The sequence below is a fragment of the Scylla paramamosain genome, chromosome 32 (assembly GCF_035594125.1).
Source record: "Scylla paramamosain isolate STU-SP2022 chromosome 32, ASM3559412v1, whole genome shotgun sequence".
In the NCBI taxonomy this organism is placed as follows: Eukaryota; Metazoa; Arthropoda; class Malacostraca; order Decapoda; family Portunidae; genus Scylla; species Scylla paramamosain.
The window spans coordinates 16,737,381-16,762,380 of record NC_087182.1 but is presented as its reverse complement, the minus strand read 5'-3'; the positions used below and the strand labels follow the sequence as shown (position 1 = coordinate 16,762,380).

The following is a 25,000-nucleotide window of genomic DNA, read 5'->3' as shown; positions in this document are numbered from 1 at the left end:
GTTTAATGTGTACATATTTTTAGGCATTCGAAAGTTTCTTCTTCTTCTTCTTCTTCTTCTTCTTCTTCTTCTTCTTCTTCTTCTTCTTCTTCTTCGTGTTCATCTAAGTGAAAGTTTTGGTGATGTTGTGTAGTTGTGTAGCTGTGTTTATATTTTCGTCGTGGGTCAGGTAGGATTACTATTAAATATAAAGGGAGATCTTTTATACCTGTAAGTTTGAGTTTTTAAGTAGTTCTGAGTGAGAGTTTTGTTATTTTTTATTTGATTTTCTTTATTTATCGTTTTATTTACTCTTTTTTTCCCGTCTAATGTTTTCTGTATCTGTACACTTGTTGGCTAGGTAAAGGTGATGCTTCCATGCAGGCGTTGACAAGCATCCTTTAGTTCTTTTTTTTTCACAAGTCACGTTTCTTCTTCTTCTTCTTCTTCTTCTTCTTCTTTTTTAGCAGTTTCTTCTGGTACTTTCGTGTAGGCGCAGGTATGACTTGGGCAGGTAAGGGAAGGTAATTGTTTTCGTGCAGGTGTTGACAAGCATTCAATAGTTACGTTCCTCCTAAGCCACATTTCTAATTTTTTTTCTCTCATAAGATTTTTTTTTACCTGTACTTTCGTGAAGGCGCAGGTGAGATTCTTGTTTGCCAGGTAATGATGGTTGCTTTTATGTAGTTGTAGGAAAGTATTCGATTGTATTTTCCTTCAGTTTCTCTTCTAGTTTAATGCGTCTTTCGTTAGCATTGAGATCACGATAATACATTTTTTACATGAATATATAAAAGTAAGTAATGATAGGTTAATTTAATATTTACAAAGCTACAGAAGTCCATATTCAAGAGACTAGTACGGAAAATAAGTCTTTTTAATGTTGTAGATGATTATGGGAAAGAATGACTTGCTGTTAAAGGGTTATTCGTCCTATTTCGACTACAAGTAACATTCTCTTTTACAACTATCAAGATTTACAAGAACAGTTTCTTAATTCTAGCGATGGATTAACTCTTTTGCTGCAGTACAGTTTTCCCAAGATCACTTTAAATCTTTTAGAAATCTTTTTTGCACTACAGTCTCTTGAATACGCAGTTCTGTAACTTAGACAAACTTTATGCATCTCGTTTCGTGCTACAGTCACATAAATACATAGTTCTGTAGCCTAGACAAATTTTTTCTACATCTGGTTTTGTACTAGTCATATTAGTAGTTATGTAACGTTGAATAGACGAAAGAAATCTACCATTCCTTCTCTTTTTCTGTGTGTGTCTATTCAAACATTTTTTTTTTACAGTGTTCTCAATGTTAGCAAAGAATGATTACAACAGTAAAAGTGCTAACCGGGATTTGTATTATCATTGGGGGAAAAACACTCACGAAAACCTTAAGGGAAAGTTTAACACGACTTACATGATAACGGTGACGAAAAAAAAAAAAAATGAGTACAGCTTTGCGGAAATTAGTGGTAATATATGTACTTATGTCCACAAACATGCGAGTGACGAAAGTACAGTGGATTGACTGACCTAGAAGTGACGCAATGGCTTACACAGACAGTGACTCGAAGGTGCATTTCATTGTACGTAACGTGAGGGTGTGTATGTGTGTGTGTGTGTGTGTGTGTGTGTGTGTGTATGGAGTGATGAAAGCATACATGACCCGATTGGCGGGTGAGGAATGACGGGAGGCAGGGGGAGAGGGTACACACACACACACACACACACACACACACACACACACACACACACACACACACACACACACACACACACACCTGACTTACTACTCGAGGTTCCAAGATCAGTATTAGTTTAAAAATTACTCAAGGATGGGAAAATAGAATAATCATACAATTAAGCTAAAAACTAACTGTGTAAACATCACTACTAATATCAGTCGGTGAGAAAGTGAAACCAGAGAAAAAATAAGCAGGTTTTTTTTCCCCTTTTCTAATCTGGAAACAAAATTATATAACTTTTTCCTTAATTCCCTGTCGCAGTCGATCAAAAACGAATGACGGATTTGTTTATTTATATATTTATTTATTTGTTTACTTACTTTTTTTGTTAAGTTCGTATCTGTGTATTTATTAAGGTGCAGTTCTTGCGGTTCCTTCCACTAATGCGAATGGCGAAAAAGCTTAGTGCAAATAATTTATACCCACACGTTAGTCTTAATGTGTGTGTGTGTGTGTGTGTGTGTGTGTGTGTGTGTGTGTGTGTGTGTGTGTGTGTGTGTGTGTGTGTGTATGTGTTGCCTATGGGGTAGAAGGGTCTGCTGGCTCTTCCTGCCGCTGGCGTGACCACAGGAAGCGCCCGGGGGACCTATGGAGGCGCAGGTGACGTGTGCTGCCTTCCTGATAGTGCGGCGTCCCTCGTGTGCACTGCTCTCTCACATGCTTGGTCCTCCGTCAGATGCTGGAACGGATGGCTGGTTACTGTGATGCTGTCTTATTAGTATTTATCATTTTCTTTCATAGTTATTTGTTTATTTTATGATTCAAGTGTATTTTTGTATAACAGGAGATTCTGGCTTAGGGCAACAAAAAAGCGCTGTATGAAGGTACTCGTATAGTCAAAGGTGTTACCCAAATTTTGAGCATGACCCTTTAAACCTCCCTCTTGATACCGTTAAAATAAAAAAAAACAAGAGGAAATACAGAAGCAGGCAGGAAGTTCCAGAGTTTTACCACACGTCACGTATAACTAGTCACTGTAAAGAAAAGAGCAAATGTAACTTCTTTTTTTTTTGAGCAAAGACTAATCCATTTTTACCCTTAATGGATGACTGATTGTTCTTTTATTTTGCATTATCATATTCGTTTATTTTATCTACATTCTCTCTCTCTCTCTCTCTCTCTCTCTCTCTCTCTCTCTCTCTCTCTCTCTCTCTCTCTCTCTCTCTCTCTCTCTCTCTCTCTCTCTCTCTCTCTCTCTCTCTCTCTCTCTCTCTCTCTCTCTCTCTCTCTCTCTCTCTCTCGTGAATTAGTGAGGAGATGCCATAAGAGAGAAGATAGGTGGAGGAAATCACGTGAAAATTAAAGTGAAAATTTATGAATACTTTTTATTGATTTCCTTTATTTTCCTGCACCGTTTTTTTTTTCCAGTTTGTTTTGTTTGTCTTAATTCATTTTCTCGTTTTCATTTTGATCCAGAGCCAATTATTTTCTTTCGTTGATTTATGCAGTTTTAGCTAACCATTTTTTTCCTCCATTTTACTGCGAGCATTTCTCTGACCGTGCTGTCACTGTTTCCTCAGGAGCTGGAGTCTCAGTTTGAGCTTCAGGAGATCGCCAAATACTACTTCGACGGGCAGGGGAAGGCGGTGCGTCCACTCATCACTGTGCTCATGTCCCGGGCCATCAACACACACCTGCACGACGAGGACAGGTGAGAATACGAGCAACATTCCCCTCATACTCCTTCTCCTGCAAAACACAAGTGATCTTCTTTAATTTAATTCGCTTTTCTTTCTTTACTGTAGTTGTATTAGTTCAATTCCATTTCCTTAACATGTCTGCTTGAAGAGAGTTAACCTAACCTAACTTGACGTAATTTAACCTGACGTAACACAAAAAAACGACAAAAATATAAGATTTAAAAGGAAAGGTGGAGGAAGAGAGAGTAAAATGAGAGGGAGACTGATAGAAGGAAGGTATTAAATCACTTTTATTTCCTTAACCTACCAACTTAGAGATAAAATTTGAAGGGACAGAGGAACAGACAGGGCAAGAGGGAAGAGGGGCAGATGGAGGGAGGGGTTAAGTTAAGGGACAGTGGTGAAGGATGACAAGGCTGGAGGTACAAATGAAAAGAAAGAGGAGGCAGGGAAGGGATGAAGGGAAAAGGGAAAGGGAGATTTGGAACGATGGCGAGGATAGACCTTGGAATGGAGGGAGAAAGTGAAGGAAAAATGAACGCAGGAATGGTGAGACACAGGAGAGAGAGAGAGAGAGAGAGAGAGAGAGAGAGAGAGAGAGAGAGAGAGAGAGAGAGAGAGAGAGAGAGAGAGAGAGAGAGAGAGAGATTAAAAAAAAGATTGTTTGATATGGAGAAGGATGGCAAGGATTGAAGTAGGAATAGAAGGACGAAGAGAGGAAAGGTTAGATAAACAGAGGGATGGCAGGAATGCAGATAAGAATGAAAGAAAGAAATAAGGGAAAGCGGACGAAAGGGAGAGATCAAGAGAAAGAGAGAAATTAGTGGTGATATAAAGTTACAACACGAAAATAAAAGAAAGAGGATGAGAAAGGAAAAGAGGAATAGATGAAGAGAAGAGAGGAAATTCTTAGTGATTTGAAGAAGGAGGGAAAGTGAAAGCCACGAGGGAACGAAGGAATGGATGAAAGGAAGGAGGTAGGTAGAAACAGAAGGAAGGAGAAAATTAGAAAAAGAAGATGAATGAAGACAGGAAGAAATACTGTTTGATTTGAAGGAATAACTTTTACTGGTGGCCTTGAAGGTTCCCCTGCGCCACCTGCTAACCTTCCAACCTGCCTGACCGCTTGACACACACACACACACACACACACACACACACACACACACACACACACACACACACACACACACACACACACACACACACACACACACACACACACACACACACACACACACACACACACACACACCTCACCCCTCACCCCTCACCCCCCCCAGCTCCGCCTCAGCCTCCTTCTTTATCTCAGTTACCTTCGTTTATGGTGTCGTTATACCACTTTTGTTTATTTTCTTTCTTTTTTTTCAATGTACTCCACTTTTTTTTCTATTTATATTGTTCAAGTTTTTACTGATTCTTCTTTTTTTTATGTTTATGACTTGTGTTTGGCTTATGTCATCTAATTCTTGCTCTTTTTGTGTGTATGTTTGTGTGTTGTTTGTGTTTATTTATTTATTTATTATTTTTATTTATTTTTTTTTGTATTACAGCACTTGTTCCTCATTTTTCTTTTTCCTTAAGCTCATCACTTCTTTAATTTGTGGAGTTCAGATTTTTACTTTTCATTATACTTATCATTCCGTTTTCTTCTGGAGAGAGAGAGAGAGAGAGAGAGAGAGAGAGAGAGAGAGAGAGAGAGAGAGAGAGAGAGAGAGAGAGAGAGAGAGAGAGAGAGAGAGAGAGAGAGAGAGAGAGAGAGAGAGAGAGAGAGAGAGAGAAACTTCTGTGTAATTTTGCTCCCAACGAGACTTTTATTTATATGGAGAACTCCCGGGGTTCGAGAAGACCGTGTAAGTGGCGCGATTTCATTCTTTTTAAGTGCAAAATGTGAAGAAACCGAAGACTTGTGTATCTAATCTAAATAAACCGTCAATTAAGTGAGTTATTATTGCTGTTGTGGTTCTTGCTGGTATTATTATTATTATTTCATCATTTATAGATTCATTTCGTGCTTACCACTTGGTCAGCTTTCCTTTACACATCAAAACGAAAAAGGAAAAAAATAAGTAGCAACCTGGCGTACCAAAGCTCTCATAAGACGAAAGGTCCGTGTCTCCCAAGAATGCAACCACTTCCGTTCTCTCCGAGCAGAGGGAAAGGAAGATTCTGGGAAGTCCTGGAGCGCGAACTTTCTCTTGTGACCTTCAAGCGGGTCATCGGAAGGTGACTTGCCGCATCCTGACCCGCGTGTTACCTGAACCTGTCATCAGTGTTATCTCCTGCTTCTCCTTCTTCTTTTTTTTATTTAATCTTCTTCTTCTTCTTCTTCTTCTTCTTCTTCTTCTTCTTCTTCTTCTTCTTCTTCTTCTTCTTCTTCTTCTTCTTCTTCTTCTTCTTCTTCTTCTTCTTCTTCTTCTTCTTCTTCTTCTTCTTCTTCTTCTTCTTCTTCTTCTTCTTCTTCTCTTCTTCTTCTTCTTCTTCTTCTTCTTCTTCTTCTCTTCTCCTCCTCCTCCTCCTCCTCCTCCTCCTCCTCCTCCTCCTCCTCCTCCTCCTCCTCCTCCTCCTCCTCCTCCTCTTCCATTTCTTCTCTAAGGATAAGTGATAGACATGGAGGTTAGGTAGAGTTAAGTGGGTATTAGATCTGAACTTTTACTGATCAGACCACTCACAATTCTGACCGCTATATGGGTATTGTTTTTTTGTCCTCTTTTAAACTTCTTGCTTAACTGCCTCTCGCTGTTCACCAGATGTACTGACTTGTTTACGTTCGAATTTGATATGTAACGTTAAATTTTATCTTGATCTGTACCATCCTAACTCTGTCTGACGCTCTGTTTTGTTTAGCGGTCGCAGTGGTTCAGTCGTGGCCAGAGCTCATTCAGATTATTCAACAGCTGCATTCAGTTCTCTTTCCTTCAGTCTCGCGTACTTTGATCTGCTGACAGTCTCCTTATAGAACCTGACAACTACTTTTTTTTTTTTTTTTCTGTTCCTCTGTCCATCCCTACATTCTGGTTGTTGGTGTTGAGTCACTGGGGAGCTTTAAAAGATCAGACAAATTCATGGATGAGCATGGTAGGTGGAAATAGGTAGATATGTTGCGCACTTGGACTGCCACGTGTAGGTCTGATGGCTTCTTGCAGCTTCACTTATTTTCCTTTGTTGTTATTCCTCGCGTCGTGTTTCAGATTGTTCAACACCCAGTGGCAGGTGGCGAAGGTGACGGAGATGCTGCACACGGCGTCCCTGGTCCACGACGATGTGCTGGATGCCTCGGATACCCGCCGCGGCAAGCCCTCTGTCAACAACCTCTATGGGCAGCGCAAGGTGAGGCCCCTCCCTATTATGGCGCTCTGTTGATGTTTACTGCTTAGTGAGTAAGCTTCATTCCACCAAAGAAAGGCGCTCTACAAAACCTCCATGAGTGAATATTGCGTAGAATGAATGGTGTGTCTCATGTAAGTGTAAATACACACACATACACATACATAGAGCTACTGTTACTGTGTTGTTATGGGACCAAAATACCAATGAATCAATCATTCAGTCAATTCGTTAGTCAGCCTTTTATCGTTTTTCCGCTTGGTAAATATGTCTCTTTCTCTCTCTCTTTACTGACACGCAAACTCCGTTTTCTTCCTCACGGAGTCTCCGATAATACTTTTGCTTACAACAGTCTGTCCGTACCTCTTTCTGTTATTTCCATACTACCATACTTATAGTTGTGTTCATTTCCTTTAGATATTTCTTATACTTTTTTTTGTAAACTTTATTCTTATCTAGAAATCAAGTAAGCGCGTTCTTGAGAGAGAGAGAGAGAGAGAGAGAGAGAGAGAGAGAGAGAGAGAGAGAGAGGACTTGGCAGAGCTTATTACTTCACGCGGGGAAAGTGAGACGAAAATTACTCCGGAAAATAACTCCCGCATGTAGCATCCGGAACTAACCATAACTAACGTACGTAGATTCAACAGTTAGATTTTAATCCTATCTTAGAATCTTAACGAATGCAACCCCATGAAAGGAGAATCCGCCCACTCCCTCTCTCTCTCTCTCTCTCTCTCTCTCTCTCTGCCGGATGCGGGCGGCGGGCCTTTCACGCTTTTCCCTTCCAGTAGAGCAAGTCCGGTTCAGTGGGCGTTATATGGCCTTTGTGGAGCTGAATGCTTATCCGCTGGGGACGTGGTGAACCAGGGAGAGGGAGAAGCGTAGGGCGGGTGAGGCTATGAAGTTTGGCCGGAGTCATGTCCGTTTTTATCTTCCATGGATGGAGCTGTGAAGTGATGGTTTTGCCTGGAAGTTTAGAAATAATATAGCTAATTTGTAGAGGTGAGGCAGGGAATGGAGAGTGGAGGGCGGGATGGTGGTAAATGGGGAAGGCTTGGTAAAGATTAGTTTGAGTCATGAATGTATTTTTATCTTCCGTGGATGGAGTTGTGACGTGATGGTTTTGTCTGAAAGTTTAGAAGTATTGTAAATAAGTTGTAATCAGCGTATCATAAATGGAGAGAGAGAGAGAGAGAGAGAGAGAGAGAGAGAGAGAGAGAGAGAGAGAGAGAGAGCCCACCCCTGTACCCCGCGAAAGGCCGCATGACGCAATAACGTGCCATCACTCAATTTTTCCCCTCCCGTGGCCAGATTATCACGTTTTTCAACCACCACCTTCACCCTGTCACGAAATATAGGGCAGCCTTTGCCTTACCTGTGTGATGTGAGAGCCAGAGTGACACAGGGAAACGTAAGTGTGTGTGTGTGTGTGTGTGTGTGTGTTTTTCCCGGATGTTAACGCTACGAGGCTTTGTGGGTTTCAGCGGCTCCTTCACACCAAGAGTAGTCACTTTAACAATATAACAATGCCAGAGGATGTTAGGTGAAGCCTCGTCATGGTGTATGCAAGCAATTTGTTCAGAGGTGTTGAATACGGAAGACGATGACAGAAAGAAGTCTTTCACGTCACCATTACGAACAGTGACTATGCGAAAGCGTCCATATGCCTTGTGTTACGTTATTATGACTTCTTGTGACTCATATCAGACCGTGTCGTATTGAGATGCGGAGAGGCCCAAATTTTTTGATGATAACTAATAGCAACAATAATGGCCAAGAAGATCCGGTGAAGGAAGAGGAGGCCAAGTACCCGACCAGTTTTGCAGTACTTGGCGAAGAGGAACAATGGAATAAAGGATTGAGATATAGTATGTGCCACTCCCCGACTGATGTCATCCACCAAACACCTTCACTATTATGTGGGAGCAATTATTTCCAAGGATATCGCAGACGAGATGAGGGTGCCGATCCACAACTGAGCGGTGGTGCTGAGCCGCTCCTTGCATACCGTGTCATTTCCTAATTGTTTTCCTCAAGGTTGTCTTAATGCAGATTCCTTTCAGTATTTATGAGTCTAGCAGCATACTGTGTTGTACTCAATACGAGATTTTGGCAGGAAAAATACATGCTTATAGTTACAGTAACGGGTAGTGTACCAGATCATAAGTATACTTGACCAACTTTCACAGGTAGAATCTATATACATTACGTATACTGTACATAGGTACGTAAGTCATAATAATTGCATGCAAGACTTATTGCATTTTTCCTTCAGGAATACTGCTGAGATCCTGGTGAAGCTTGTGTATGATGGTGACAATAACTAATAGAGAAATTATATATACATTAATACTTCAATATTGGCACTAGAAACTGAACAGTGCATGTGAGCAACCAGAGCACCTTCATGGTTCATGCAGCAGCCTTATGTACAACTAAAGAGAGCCATAGTATCCTTCCAGTATGAGTTGTATACTAACGGAAACCATGATAAGAATGAATGGATGATGTTTATTTGGTGTCCCGCAGGCGGTGATGGCAGGAGACTACATCCTGTCCGTGGCCTCCACCATGCTGGCCAGGATACGCAATGAGGAGGTCATCGTGGTCCTCTCACAGGTCAGTCAGTGTCTTGACCTAGGCAGGGTGGTCTGGTCAGCCAGTCTTGCTCTGGTACTCTCGGTGTGGTGGTGGGGGATGGCTGGTGTTGGTGCAGTCCTCATTCATGGAGCCTCTTATGCAATACCTCTGTAATTGTATGTCAATTAGTAATGACTCATCTGATTCTTCTTTCGGATGAAGTATGCTAATTACTTTTCATTGTAGTATAACATTGGTATCTTGTACTATTGTAGTGCAGAGTACTTTATGAGAGAAAAAAGTAAAATAGTAGTATGTGGAACTAATTCTTGCTTGTGTAGAGTTTATCAGTGTTGAGTTGTGAGTCTGGTTTATGTATTGACTGTTTGACTGCTAATGACAGTATGACACTCGTTCCTTCATTTGACAACAAAACTGCAGGCACTTTAACATTTGGATTGTGTTGTTAGTGATGTGTTTCAAAACTTGCACTAGACTAAAACATCAAGCTTGAGAAACCACACCAATGCAAAGATTTAAGCTTTGTGCATCTTTAGCTTTGTCACTTAGACACTAGATGGATACCTGACCAATTCTTTTATTACAGGTTCTGAGTGACTTGGTGCAGGGGGAGTTCATGCAACTGGGATCAAAAGAAAATGAGAATGAGAGGTTTGCTCATTACCTCAAAAAGACATTCAAGAAGACTGCCTCTCTCATAGCATACAGCTGCAAGGCCGTAAGTTTACCTGCTGTGATAAACAAACGAGCAAAAAATATGGGGAAACTTTAATGGAATGTGCAAATTTGTCTTAAAAAACATTGCTTAAAAACTTGGCATGAGGTTTGATTAGGAGAAATTAAAATGTTGGAAAAAAATTAAGGCACTGGCTATGTAGGAATTAGTTCAAGCACATGGAAACGATGAGGAAGGGAAAATGTAGAGGTCTGAAGTGGAATGTTTAAGGTTGTAGGAATGACCATTGAGGGAATGAGGGACTTGGATAGGTGATGTCAGGGAAGTATTGTTTACTTTTTTGTGTTGTGTGTTTATGGAGTTATATTTCTAGTATTATATTATATTGGACCAGAATCCATATTTGAATAATTAGTGGCTCCCTTCAAAATGACAGTGAAATGAGTCCTGCCAGAGACCATATCTTGTGATGATAGTGGCAGTGATCTTTTCTTTTGCCTACATGCACACAAGAAAGGCTTTTAATGTTGATTTTTAATGTACCTTGTGTTTGCAGGTGGCCATCCTGTCTGGAGCAGATGACAGCCTGCAGGAGGTGGCCTTCCAGTATGGCCGTAATGTGGGCATCGCCTTCCAGCTAGTGGATGACCTGCTGGACTTTGTGTCTTCCTCCAGCACAATGGGGAAGCCCACGGCAGCTGACCTCAAGCTGGGCCTGGCCACTGCACCCGTGCTCTTTGCATGTGAAAAGGTATGTGTGTGCAAATGTATACAAACGTGTTATGTATTTATACATATCCTGTACATGTGACTTTCACTTGGGGTTTGAGTATTCAAGAAAAATTGTATGATGGAGTGTTTCATGTGGTAGATTTTAAAAACAACAAATGAGGAAGTTGATGAGTAGTGTTGCAGTTTTTTGGACTACACATCAGTTATCATATTGTTGATTTTGAAATATGCAACCAAAAATAGGAAATTATAAAGTTTTATAGTATATAGTAATAAACTACCTTCTACTGAATCAGAGGACATTATATGAGTAGGCATATTCAATATCTCTGGCATTCTTGCAAGACTGAACTCAGTTCTCTCACCTTTATAGTATGAATGCCATGATATGATCATGTAGCATGTAGTGCTGCCCAGAGGTTCATCGTGGTCCTGGGGTCATAAGAGAATCCTCAGTGAAAACCAAAGGATGCTCACAAACCTCATGTCAGGAGCATTGATCTTTTTCAAAAGGAAAGGGTGTCTGTGTGGAGCCTTGGTCAGTAGTCCTTAAGAATAGGGTTAGTGATTGAGTGAGTGAAGTGATGCCATAATCTCAGCCACTTATTGATAATCATAGCCTCTTGTATCTGGAAAAAAATGTTTTGGAATTAACAGTTTAACTAAATTATTAAAATTTGCACAAGTTTATATTCTGGATAGATATTATGATCTGCTTTTATACAAGCAGCAATTCTTCCTGCACTGGTTTGACAGAAGAATTGTTACTAGGTGGATCAGTCATCAGTCACTTCAGAGTCTCACTTAGCCCAGCAGTGGTATATCTTGGGTATGGTGCGTATGGCATGTACCCTTAATATCCAGTTACTTGAAGGAAGGCACCACTGTGCAGATGTTACAGGAAAGTCCTCTAAAAGATGGTTGTTAGATGCTTGGGCACAATTTCAGGTCTTGCCATAGGTATTATTCTCTATAGACACACCCTTGTGGCTCAGACATAGGAAATATCAAAGGATAGCATATTGAAAGGTAAAATTAAAACCTGATCATTGCTGTTTCCATTGATGTAGCTCAGCCTAACATTGTTGCCCTGTGTTGCAGTTCCCGGAGCTGAACCCAATGATAATGCGGAGGTTCCAGGAGCCCGGTGATGTTCAGAAAGCCTTTGAACTGGTGCACAAGAGTGACGGGTTGGAGCAGACACAGTTCTTGGCTCGCCAGCACTGCCAGGAAGCCATTAAGGTCATCAGCACCTTGAAGCCCTCAGAGGAACAGAAAGCTCTCATCACCATAACAGACAAAGTACTCAACCGCATCAAATAGTACATACCTGGCCCAGTGCAGGTGAGGCTGTGCTACCGACCCATATTGTATCTCGTTATAGTTTGTATATTTCACAACTTCAAGATATCTCAATTCCTTGTTACTAAAGGTGGTACTTTTCTAATAAATGCAAGGTAAGTATGACCACTGCAGGTTATTGTTCATAAAACTGTCAGAATTTCATTATCTTGAATTACTTCTTCATACTCAGCATAATGGTATCTCATACATTTCAAAGAATTTTTTCACAGTCCCTTGAATGTATTTTTATAACTGTATGTAGAAAATGTACAGCCTGACAATGTATGAATTCTGATCAGTACATACATACACATGCATTTATTTAACTTATATATATTTATATAACTACATTAGGTGTATGTGAGGCATTTATCTCAATGCAGTTTATTGCAAAAAATTACTGTTCATTTGTCACAAAAAACAACGGTTTGAATATTTCTTGGGTCTGGGTTCTGGCCATGCTACTAAAATCAGTGATGGCTGGTCAGCCGGAGCATAGCAGCTGGACTGCAGCATGTACTGCAGGTGTCACCCTTACATGCCAGGTAGTGTTGCAGTGACTGCCTTTATACCAACATGTAACTAAACTAAGGCCAGACAGGCACAGAGAACGTGTGCACTGCTTAATTTGTTTCCTTTCCTGCGATACTTTTTTTTAATATTTCTTTGTACCTGCGTGGTCTTGGGTCGTGTACGTAGTTATTTTGTAAGTATTTTAGTGACGATGCTGTAAATACTTTTTTTGTTATTTTATATTACATAATTGACAACTGTAAGTACAGATGTATGGCTTTGTGTAGGCTAAAGTCTTGGCTGGTAGTGGTGGTGGTGTGCAGGGCAGCTGCTGTGTGCCTTAGAGGTGCTGCAGCCACAGTGGTGCCAGGGACTGACAGGCTTCCTTCCAACACATACCTACTTACAAATAAAAAGAAAGCTTGTTGCCAGACGAGGACAAGCACCTATGATTTGAAATAGAGAAAACAGAACCTGCAGTTTCAGTGCTGAAAAAGCAAACAAACAAGCTCTCTAGCAAATGAGGACAAGCAGCTATACAGTAAAGTCAAGGAAAGGAAGATGAAGGATTGTAGAACATCAGTGTTGCATCATAATGTGAAACACTAATTTCTGAAATTCAGAGGATTTTCTTATTTCTTCTCAACCCTAAATTATTGTTGTTTGAGTGCCTGGTTTGAATCCAGGCTGGGGCAGATTCTCCAGCTGTTCCTCCTCCCTTCAGGATGATCAATAAATTGGTGCCTGGAGAAACTTTGGGAAGGTAAACTGTGGAAACCCAGATTTCAAGTAGCCTTGTGTCCTGTGTGAGGCAGGAGTCATACACATATTAATTTCTTTATTCTCTCTCTCTCTCTCTCTCTCTCTCTCTCTCTCTCTCTCTCTCTCTCTCTCTCTCTCTCTCTCTCTCTCTCTCTCTCTCTCTCTCTCTCTCTCTCTCTCTCTCTCTCTCTCTCTCTCTCTCTCTCTCTCTCTCTCTCCATCATAAGCATTTGTGTGTGTGTGTGTGTGTGTGTGTGTGTGTGTGTGTGTGTGTGTGTGTGTGTGTGTGTGTGTGTGTGTGTGTGTGTGTGTGTGTGTGTGTCTCCTTCCAGACAGGTGTAGGAGTTGACAAGTGCATTGTTAGCAAGTGGATCTGTTTGAAGTTTGCCCAAAGAGATTCCTGTGAGTTGTGTTGTAATGTGCTTGTGGTGAAGAGAGTTGAGAGAAAGCATCCATTCAGGAAAAACAAAACCAACCATAAGAGAAGTCATCAGAATAGAAAATATAATGTCTTCAAATTGGAAGTTATCATTAGTTTAACAGTTGTTTGGCTCTGCAGTATGAATATGTTGCCTGCATTTCTCCAGTTGATGATATGTAGAAGCAATTGTTGGTAGCAATGGTGAAAGTCACTTCTCTGACCAAATATTCCAGGAAGTTAGTTGTTATGTTATGTGAACACTGCCCTTCTTAAATGAACTACCTCTCTTCCCCTCATTTTTAATTGAGGTGGTAAAACTGCTTAACTGAGTAAAACAGTGTAAACAACTTTTTGTACAGTTTGTAATATCTTTTTATAATTTGTGTTTTAAAGTGTTTAAACTGAACTTTCAATTTTTTTCTGTTTTTATAATGCATTTATTTATTTATAATTATTATTGTTATTTACTATTTTTTATTATTATACTTTTTAATTTTTTTTTACATTATGCACAACTTAATGAATTTAATAATATAATCTTGAAGACAGAAATATGTTTGTCTTTCACACATGGATTTGCTTTTACATGAAGTACATTACACATAAACAAAGTTATACTTTTCTACTTTGTGTGGAACACTGTTCAGTAAAACAAAATGTTGCAGTGTATATGTACTGTATATATATATATATATATATATATATATATATATATATATATATATATATATATATATATATATATATATATATATATATATATATATATATATATATATATATATATAACCGCAAAATTACTTACATATAAAGATGAACTCCCTAAGTTAGGACATTTAATTTTACATAGTACACCATCTTATATATGTAATTAACTAACAGTAGTACAACTCCACAGCTTTCTCATTAATTCAGTTTTTGTGATTAACAACAAAATTATTTTACTTAGAGCACAATCTGAGATGCCTTGTGGACTGCTGCCTGCCTGCTTCTTGTTCAAATACATGAGTATATAATAATGATGCATCATATGACAAACCTTGTTAAAAAGTTATTGTAAAATAGTTTGTAACAATACTGGTGGGCTGCAGTGATATTTTTTTTTTACATATTATATTCTTATGTATTGATGGAAATTAATTGATTTTTAAGAAAGCATTTAATTGTGACTGTAGAACACAATGACAATAGCTTAAAGCTTAAAGACTTAACATTTAGTTCATAAAAAGTATAATTCAGTGTATCACCACTCACCTAATTAACAGAGCAGCTGTTGTATAAGTAGTGTGTTAGTTAGCTGAGTGGTGGGTGTGAAGTCAGAGTTGGAGAGCCAGCCAGTGTCTGGACTGTGTGCAACCACCTGCTGTTCTGTTGCTCAAAATAGGTGAGACTTGTGGCCAACACCGGTCCCATCATCATTTTTTGCATTGTGTTGTGGTGTGGCGTAGTAATTCTGGAAATAATTTTTTCATTGCCTAAAAATACATATTAATTTGAAGAAGCCAGATTTTCTTGTAAAAGGTTTTAATTTTCAGTCATATAGAGAATACTGTTTATTACTTGGCTGAAAAAGATGAATGTCTAACACATATCTAGTTATCATTATTCATTTATTGAGGTAAAACTTTATTTTCGACATGATTTATGCACACGCATTCATACAATGTAAGGAAATTATGGCATTTTTAAGATTTTTAGAGAATGATAACAAACTAACATTGCAGAATACAATAGATAAAACCAGATATAAGCAATCCACATCAGATGCTCTGCCTTACACCCTCGTACAACTTGCCGTTTCCCAAATGTGGTGGAGTAACATGCTAGGATAACCAGAACAGGTATGTGTATTAATTGTAACGATTAGTGTATGTATAGTTCTAATATATATGCCTAGGGAAATTAAACAGTATATGCAGTTTAGTATGAGTTAAGGCATTGGTGCATTTGGGCGAGTCTGTGAGTGTCTGGGGAACCTGTGCTTGGCTACAAGTGTGAAGGACTCATCCATGCAGCCCCCTCCACACCCCACACCATTATTCTGGTACTGTCTGATTGTTGCCAATACTGCCATGTTTAATCTAAAATGTACATATGTACACTAGCATACCTGCAATGGGAGAGGTTGTAAGTTATTTTTAATTATTGGTTTACACTTTTCTCATTATAGTTAAGTCTTATAAGTAACTGGATTATCATGCTGTGCTCCAGATAGTTGCAGTGATATTCCAGCATTCCATGTAATATGGCAACAATTTTAGATTGTATCTCTGTTTTGAAAACAGAGTTTATTTTTCTTAGAGATGCCTTTGTAGAGGTTGTGGGACTAGTGCACACTTTGCTAACTGCCACAGGGCTTGGTCTGGCTAACTAGTAATCCAGATGAACCTTTCAGAGCTGTGGGAACACTTCTTGGGGATCACTCAGTCTTTCTCTTGGAAAGGAATGGGGTGTTGTGTACTTGAAAGAAAAATTATTTATATTTATAAATGCATGTTTTAATAACTTATTTATATTTGTAAAATATATGATAATAGTAACTTATTGTACATATATTATATATACACATTTGATACAATGTACGTATTGAGAAGTGTTTGAGAGCAATAGGGTCACTAAGACCTGTTGGCATAAAGTTGAATGTCTTGCTTGACATCCCTTCATTATTGTACATCTGCGTTGTACATATGTACAGTGTTAAATGACTGAGCTCCAGGTGTGTGTGGTGGTTTTGATACATCATGGCAGCATTCTGGTAAAGATTCAAAATCAAAATGGCCTGATACAGTGTTAGAAGCATTTTAATAATCTAAAATGTTACAGAACTGATCACATACACAAAATGTGACAATTTGGATAAGAGAAAAAGAAAATATATGAGTGAAGTTCATGATTATTCTGTGTGCACAGTAACATTATGTTGTGTATGTCCATCAAGTAAAGCATGTCATATTGCAATGAGTGAGTGAGAAATTTTGACATGTTCCTGAGCTGGGAGTGCTAAATCTGGCAGATCAATTGACTGTGGTTGATTTTCACTGTCTGATTTGGTAAAATTAGGTTAATACTGCAATCTATGAACTTCATCTTTTCCCATTAAGTGACTCATTTACATTTATGTCAAGCATTACACCTCTGTTAGTTTTGGCACTTGACATTGAGTGGTGTAAAGTAACAAAACAAGTTGAGTTGAGTTGGTAGGTAAGGAAGCAAAGAAGTAGTTGACAGGAAATTTCATATGACAACATTTTATTAGTTAAGGTTCATCAGATCAGGCCTCATAAGGTAAAATTCTGTGACACACCAAAACATGATATGCAGTATCTGTACATTAACTTCGATAATATAAAGATCGCTATTGAGCACTGTCTTCCACTGTAAGACGTGTTGGTGTTGCTGACTGGTGTAGGTATACCCTGTTGGCAGTGACAAAAATAAAGAAGTTGGTGATTATTAAATTGAAATGCTGCACTTCTATTCAGGTGCTTAGATGAATTAGATCATATATGAGTAGTACATTGTTGTTGTATGTACAGTTGAAATACTATATATAAAGACTTACATGTAGAAAGAAATATTTGTTAGTTATTTAATGAACACTTCACTGCCTTGACCTAAGCATTCAGGTATCTGAAATAGGCCAGGCAAGCTCTGTGGTATTTTGTGGAAATTGTTAATAAAGCCATATTCTTTTACATCGACTGTTACCTTTTAGTGGTGAAGTGTGTGTGTGTGTGTGTGTGTGTGTGTGTGTGTGTGTGTGTGTGTGTGCGAGTGCGTGCATGCGTGCGTGCGTGCGTGTGTGGTTACCCTCTTTTGTTGGGATGTCGGCCTGCTATATGGATAGATCTATAAAGAATAAGAGTTGGAGACAAAAGAGTGTATGTATTTCATTTCAGCTTTTACCAATATCTCTTCAGAATTCCTTAATTTCCTTCACATTTCTTAACTTTATATACATTTTCTTTTTCCTTCATATCTGCAGATTCATCAACTGAAAGAACATGAGAAGCCAAGAGTAAGGGTTGTCAGCTATATTCAAAGAAGGCATAGTAGTTGAAGAGCACACCGTAGGATAAAGGACCCCAGTGTAATACTGCAGGGAGGAATATGGTCCCTCTTTATAGAAAGGTTAGTTGTAGATTGCTGGACTTGGGTATTTGAATATTTGTAGATCAGGGAAGTAGAGATATGATATTATGATTCTTGTACCACATTGGTTTGAGATGTAAGTGCAGAGTATGATGATAAAGGATAAAATGTAAGGTACGCATATCTAGCTTCAAGTCAGGGGATGGTCTGAGCACTGCAGCACTTTGTTTGGGTTGATTCAAATAGTAATGGAGATTTTTTATCCCTACCCCACCTAATTGCACACTTCAAGGCCATCCTGCTTGTGATGTGGTGCTGCAGTGTGAAATGTTGAGATTACTACAGGTGAAGGTACAGGCCACTTAATATGTCACATGTGGAATTATGACTCCCTCACCTCTTGACTTGAAACCCTATAAAAGAGAAGAGGCTTGGGACCAAAGCAAGACAGGACAGAACATACACTTCCACACAATACAGGAAGTTATGGAGTCTACCAGAGCTCATGAAAGAATAGTAATACAATAAAATAAAATAAAAGGTCTTGTAATAAGGTGATAAATGACTGGAATAGGCTTTGTTATCTGGTTGCTTGTGCAGAGTCAGTAAGGACCTTTTAGAGAAGATTTATGGGCAGAGATGTTAGGTGGGCAGAGAGAGAGAGAGAGAGAGAGAGAGAGAATATTGCACGGTCAGCATTGTAAGTGGTCAGACTAAATAGGACATGGAGCATTGTGGCTGACAGTACTGCATGAGGCGAGTACTAAGGTGTGTGATAAGTAGGTACCAGATTGCTGTGCAAGAAAAAAAAAAAAATTAGAAGCCAGGTGTGGTTGGTACTCTCTCTCTCTCTCTCTCTCTCTCTCTCTCTCTCTCTCTCTCTCTCTCTCTCTCTCTCTCTCTCTCTCTCTCTCTCTCTCTCTCTCTCTCTCTCTCTCTCTTGATTTATTTACTTAATTACATATTTATTTAATCTTGTTTAGTATATATATATATATATATATATATATATATATATATATATATATATATATATATATATATATATATATATATATATATATATATATATATATATATATATATATATATATATATATATATATATATGCATGCCTATTCTTTCATCACGTATTACTTCTACCAATATTATTTACTTGTTTTCAACATTTACTTTCATGTATTTATTTATTTAACATTCATTTTGTTTAGTAATTTACTTATTTATTCACGTACATACACATTTTTTGCATTGAAACAAAGAAAGTTAATGGGAGGCAGCAAGGAGCCAGTAGGCTTACCTGCACATAGCAATCCAAGGCCAGAGAGAAAGTGCAACAACAGCCATTAGCAATAGTCATAGCATTAGTCTACCTGATGGTCATTCTCCTTCCTGGGATCATTGCTATTTTCCTTGCAGTCTGCCTCTCAAGGATGGTGGGGAAAGGAACATGATTCATTGTAGCAAGAAAAACTTGGAACAGAACATCATTATACTAGCCTACAGGGAAGGGAAGGTGAAATCAAGTACAGCTGGAAAGGTTCAAGGCGTGCAGCCAAAAGAGTACAAGGGATCACGGAGATCAGGAGTAACGAACAACAAGGAACATGTGGGAAAGAAAGGGAGAATTTTTTTTTGCTTCCACTTAGAATGGCAGATGGGGGGAGGAAAAAAAGATAAAAATAACTACCGATTGTCAGTAAAAAAAAAAAAAAAGCTTAGGAGTTACTGCAGACAATATGTAGGCTAATGATATTAATGACAGGATGTAAATGAAAAAAAAAAAAACTATAATGATGTAAACTAATGCAGGAGGAAAATGGTGAAGGGAGTGTAAATTTCAGAGAGAGAGGGTTATAAAAAGGTTACATTCATGAATCTCGACATACAGGCAATTGTTTTCCCAATCTGCAAGAGGAATTATGGTCGAAATAAGTGTAGCAATATCGAAGATATCCTCTAAGTTTATCTAGGTTGTGTGGTAAATTGATAATCAAAAGATTGCAATGCGCAGAGTGGGATTAGAGAAGAGAAGGGAAGTTTTGGAAAGGATGCCTAAACGTGAATGTAGAGATAATAATAGCGTAAGTATTTTGAAGAACAACTGGAAATTTTAATGGAAAAACGGTGATTAAAAGTACAAAAGAGCACAGGTAGTAGAATTGGGGAAAAGAAAGCAAGGTTTAGAAGAGGAAGATTGTAAGAATGATAAAAGATCTCATTAGTATTGCTATGAACGTCCATTGAAATTTTTGAAAGACCAGAAGAGTAGTGAAAAGCTGGGAGGGTCTAGAAAAACAAAGGTTGTCATTATTACTGTTGTCGTTGTTGTTTGTTTACTTATTTACCTATATTTTTACTCAGCATGGCAAATGAGAAAAAAAAATATTAGCGAATAAGAAGAAAGGTTATGCACCACCGAATTCATTAGACGTTTTGGTAAGAAGTATGCAAATAAACTAGGAAAGGTGAAAAAAAAATATGAAGTGAAAAACAACCACCGATTGTCAGGAAAAGAAAAAAAAAATCTTAGAAGTCACTGCAAACTATATATAGACGGATTATGTTAATGGCAGGAAATAAATAAAAACGATAATGAACTAATGCAAAAGGAGAATGGTGCGAGGAGTGTAGCTTCATTTCAGAGAGAGAGAGAGAGAGAGAGAGAGAGAGAGAGAGAGCACGCGCCGAGAGTGGAGGATGCAACTGGTGAAGTGAGAGTTTGAAGCAACGTAACCTAAACTCGTTGAGTGATGAGGACGTGATAAACTGATAGTAATGACAGGCCCATCTATCTCACGCCTAAAAGCACAAAGCGCACCATGAATAAATTAAGCGAGTAAGTAAATCAGCAGATGAATATGATAATGATAATTAAAAGAGAAGGAAAAGATTGGTCGATCGATTGAATAAGAATGAAAATGTTGGTTGAAGGTAAAAACAGGTAGAAGAAGGAAAAAAAAAAGTTCTCGTGTTTGTTTTCGTGTAAGTTTCTGTAAATATAAGAGGTGGTAAAGGAAGCTGCGAAAAATAATAAACATAAAAATAGATAGTTAAACAAGTACTGGAAAGAATAACAAAAGAACACAAACACATTAAACATACATGACCTTAGAGGAAAAAACATAATAAAACCGCAACTAACACACCACTTAGCATAATGGAGAATATAAACAAAATGATATTCGTAGCGCAAAAAGCCGAGGCTGTATATTAAGCGAATGAGCATTAAAATTCATTCGGCTCGTCTTAACTTTTGTCATGACCGCAGTGGTGAACTAGTGGCTTATGTGAGCTTGTAGAGACCGAAGGTTACTTGGGTTACAATAGTTATCCTTGTATTTTTTTGTTCACTATACATATACATAGATAAGATAGGTTTAGAAATAACGAGTTCAAGAGAGAGAGAGAGAGAGAGAGAGAGAGAGAGAAGAAGAAGATAGAAGTAGATTCAGTAATCAGCTCAGATTATTAGAATTGAGTCAATAGGGAACTTTAAAAGATTAGACAAATTTATAGATAAGAATGAAAGGTAAATATATTGAAAGGTAAATAATATTGGAAATCTAACTGTCACGATATAACCATGGAAAGTCTTGGAAACTGTCACTATATAACCATGGAAACGATACTAAAAACCCATACAGCTTCAACCACAACGTATTCAAAGTAATCAAGAAACAATATCGAATTTTTGAAGAATACGACCTAGAGACACGCAGCCTGCACACCGTAGACTTATCTCAATATGACTCAATATGACATACTCGTATGTCTGTGATCGTGGCTTCCAGTCTATCGTACACGACGCCTCCCTGTTTTGCCTCTAGCAGATCTGCACGTCCCTCTCCAATCCGCCCCTCCCCCCCACTGTCTTTGTGTCGGCGGGTCAGTGTTATGACGGATAACTCAGCTGAATTAATACAATACAGGTGGGATGACTGACAGAATTACACTTTTACTCGGCTTCAAGGACCTGTAACATATGGCCATAAGAAAATAAAGGAAGCTTGGGAGTCCCTGTCTAAAACTTACCCTTTTCCACCTGTCGTCCCTATCGCTGTTCTTGGAGTAGTTTCATTGCCCACTTTTTTCACGGCCGCCTGTCTCCTCCTCACAACCCGCAGTTTGGGAACCATCGGTCTGTATAGAACTGTACGTGGTTGTTAGGAGACTATACTTAAATGTCAGTTATTATAGGTAGAGTAGCCGTGGTATAAGGTTGTAGTACGCTCATCATCATCATCATCATCATGAACATACTATCATCACCACTACATTCATTTACTATTTACATACGCAGTTCCTTTATTTTTCATAGCGTCATCTCGGCTTTAAATCACACTTGAAGGAGATTAATACCTTTTGATCCTAAAGTACGTTATTTCAATTGATAATGTCAATCTTCAAGTGTGTTTATTAAATGGATTATCTATTTAATCTTCAAGTGCGTTTGTGGAATGAATGATCTTTTTTAATCTTAGTGATAGTGAACTGAATAACATTTTAAATCTTGGTGATAGTTAAATGAATAATCTTTTCAATCTTAGTGATAGGTCAATGAATAATCTTTTTAATCTATAGAGTGTTAGTGAAAGAATTCGTCTTAACTTTAAAGTCCCAAAGTTAAATTAATAATATCTTATAATCTTGGTGATGTTAAAAAAATAAAAAGAAAATCTAATCGTGTTTACCCCACGCCTTGTTGCCTGGAGCACCTCCCCCCTCCCGTCGATGATAGAAACAGCATTACGACGCAGCGTATCTCAAGGCCGCACACCAGGACACCTTGACACGTGGAACGAAGGTGTGGGAGAGTGCATGCATAGAAATACCTGTCGTGTGGAAACATGTTTGTTTATTTTCAGTATTAAAAGGATCTGCTTGTCATTTTTACAGCTTCCATATTTGGGAGGTCCGGGAAAACGTTTCAAAACTCATCATTAGCGCACGTCATCAGGAATTAACGTGCATGATTGTTGTTGTTATTAGTGTTGTTATTATTATTGTCAATGTTATTATTGTTATGATGAAAATCCATGAAAAAGGCATCAGGGAAAATATCATTGAATTGATATAATACTAGACTCAAACAGAGTAATTCTACGAGAGTAAAAGATAATTATCAGACCTCGAGTTCACCTTCAGAGATTCTGAAAGTTACAGGATGTAGGGAAAGAATGCAGACTCAGACTTGTTCTCGTGTTCGTTACCAGATAAAAAAAAAAAAATCGTTTGATGGCCATTTCAGTTATTTTTCTCTCTCCCACCCCGCTCTTATCAAGTGCATCTACAGTGAAAAATATGATGTTTTAGTCTTTTTAATATCGCTTTTTTTTTATTCATTATATCTAATACGAAATACAGTATTTATTCGATTTATTTTTGTGTTTTTTCCTCTCGTTTTCTCTTTTCCAGTATACCGGGTAATGAATGAGTTTGATTTTTATTTTCTTTTAAGTTTCTTTTACCGGTAATATGAAAAGATGTATATGTGTTTCATGTATGTTTTAGATATTGTTCTCTCTCTCTCTCTCTCTCTCTCTCTCTCTCTCTCTCTCTCTCTCTCTCTCTCTCTCTCTCTCTCTCTCTCTCTCTCTCTCTCGTACCTATTGTAGAAAAGTGATCAACTAACCCAGGTGTCTTTCTTCCATCGTCTTTGCTTTCTTTTTCTTCCCTTGGTATTCTGTTATTGATTTGTTCTTTATTCCATTTACAGTTGCAATTCTTTAGTATTATAGTTTTATCTTTATTTGCCTTCGCACATTTGTTGATTAGGTAGTTCACTTATTCTTCATCGTATTTATCAACGTTTCATTTTCATTCATTCATTTATACATTTTTTCATCTATTCGTTTATTTATCTGTTCATTCACGTATCATAATTCTTTCGGTTTTGTTTGTTGTAGGCATCTGCATATACACGTAAGTATGCTCACGAACAGCTTCTTAAGGACACAAAGTATACGTATGTACTCGTATGTATGTATGTATGTATTTCAGTAAGACAGAGCTGTGCCAAAAAAATAACGTACCTTTGTGCAGCTGCTAAACGAAACACGGAAACTGTAAAAACTAAAACCAATAAACAGACGTCACGCTAAATTGATTCCAACGGTAACGCTGCCACGTGTTGAGTCTGTGCGGGGCCAGGCACGTCCACGCACACACACACACACACACACACACACACACACACACACACACACACACACTTCATTATTATGTATTTCAACACATCGCAATAGGCACGTGGTTTGGTTTCACTAGAGGCGTGTTCTTGACGGGCAAACACAGACAAATGCCAGTAAACTCTCCTCAAATGCGCTCATGACCACCCCTAATTATGAACGCATTTTGCTGACGCATCTGTTCCGCGCCCACACGCAGGCACCTGCTGCTGCTGAGCGTCTGAGAGCTTTTGGTTGTGACATCAGATATAAAATCAGACATGGTCCTCCCACCCCCTAGGAACTCATATTTTTTCATGTGAATATTCAAGGACATACATATTAAAGGACACAAGTAGCCAGCTGAACACTCACAAGCATGAACTCTTCTGTACAAACACAGGCGTGATGGTGCAGCGGTCAGGCGTGTGTGAAGTCCTGCATCAGTCAAGGAATGGTGTCACTTAGCGCCAGGATCTGATACGCTGAATTTACTGTGTTGCTAATTTTTTTTCTGTCATAAACACACACAGTCAGTACCGCAGGCTTTTCCTCACGGCCGCGATAGCGATGCAGAGTCATGACAATGAGAGGATAATATCCAACTGATGAAACAACTCCAGTCATGACGCCTCGTCGCCAGGCAAAGCTGGTGAGTCAGTCATTATTTTTCTTCTTCATGCTGAATGCCTCACCTGGAAACATTGGGAGCTCTGTGGAATGTTGCGATCATGTGCCTTGATTTACAATAAAGATTACATAATCCCTAACTTTCAAAATCTTGGGTGGTCCAGCAGGTGAGTCAGCCAGCTGAGAAGCGCCGTGCTTCACAACTCACACGGAAGCCAAGGCAGAAGCTTTGCATCACAAAGGAATCGGTAACAATTGAGGCAAGAAGGAAAATACAGGTTACTATGGTGAATCGGTGTGGTAGTCTCTGATAAAGTTGTCACCGATGTACTCACCACAGTATTCTTCTCTTTCTCTGGTTCTGTTTG

The 25,000-nt window shown here is 38.6% G+C and overlaps 1 protein-coding gene and 1 long non-coding RNA gene across 3 annotated transcripts in view; one reads left to right on the top strand and one right to left on the bottom strand.

Annotated features, from left to right (window-relative positions):
- LOC135089293 (all trans-polyprenyl-diphosphate synthase PDSS1-like) overlaps window positions 1–17,861 on the top strand; it is a 64,201-nt gene extending 46,340 nt beyond the window's left edge. Inside the window, exons 3-9 of one of the 2 annotated variants that reach the window (XM_063984795.1) lie at window positions 3,244–3,374; window positions 6,555–6,693; window positions 9,220–9,309; window positions 9,878–10,009; window positions 10,524–10,718; window positions 11,801–12,043; window positions 17,725–17,861. In XM_063984795.1, the coding sequence (XP_063840865.1) occupies window positions 3,244–3,374; window positions 6,555–6,693; window positions 9,220–9,309; window positions 9,878–10,009; window positions 10,524–10,718; window positions 11,801–12,022 (909 nt within the window). In that variant the 3' untranslated portion in view covers window positions 12,023–12,043; window positions 17,725–17,861. Of the gene's footprint in view, window positions 1–3,243; window positions 3,375–6,554; window positions 6,694–9,219; window positions 9,310–9,877; window positions 10,010–10,523; window positions 10,719–11,800; window positions 14,292–17,724 lie in introns of those variants that run through there. The other variant, XM_063984794.1, reaches the window with a different exon arrangement.
- LOC135089295 (uncharacterized) overlaps window positions 6,707–25,000 on the bottom strand; it is a 23,484-nt gene continuing 5,190 nt past the window's right edge. The window contains exons 2-5 of the long non-coding RNA XR_010261442.1: window positions 14,994–15,192; window positions 11,065–11,328; window positions 10,511–10,702; window positions 6,707–9,438 (exon numbers count right to left, since the gene is read on the bottom strand). This is a non-coding gene — a long non-coding RNA (uncharacterized LOC135089295). The remainder of the gene's footprint in view (window positions 9,439–10,510; window positions 10,703–11,064; window positions 11,329–14,993; window positions 15,193–25,000) is intronic.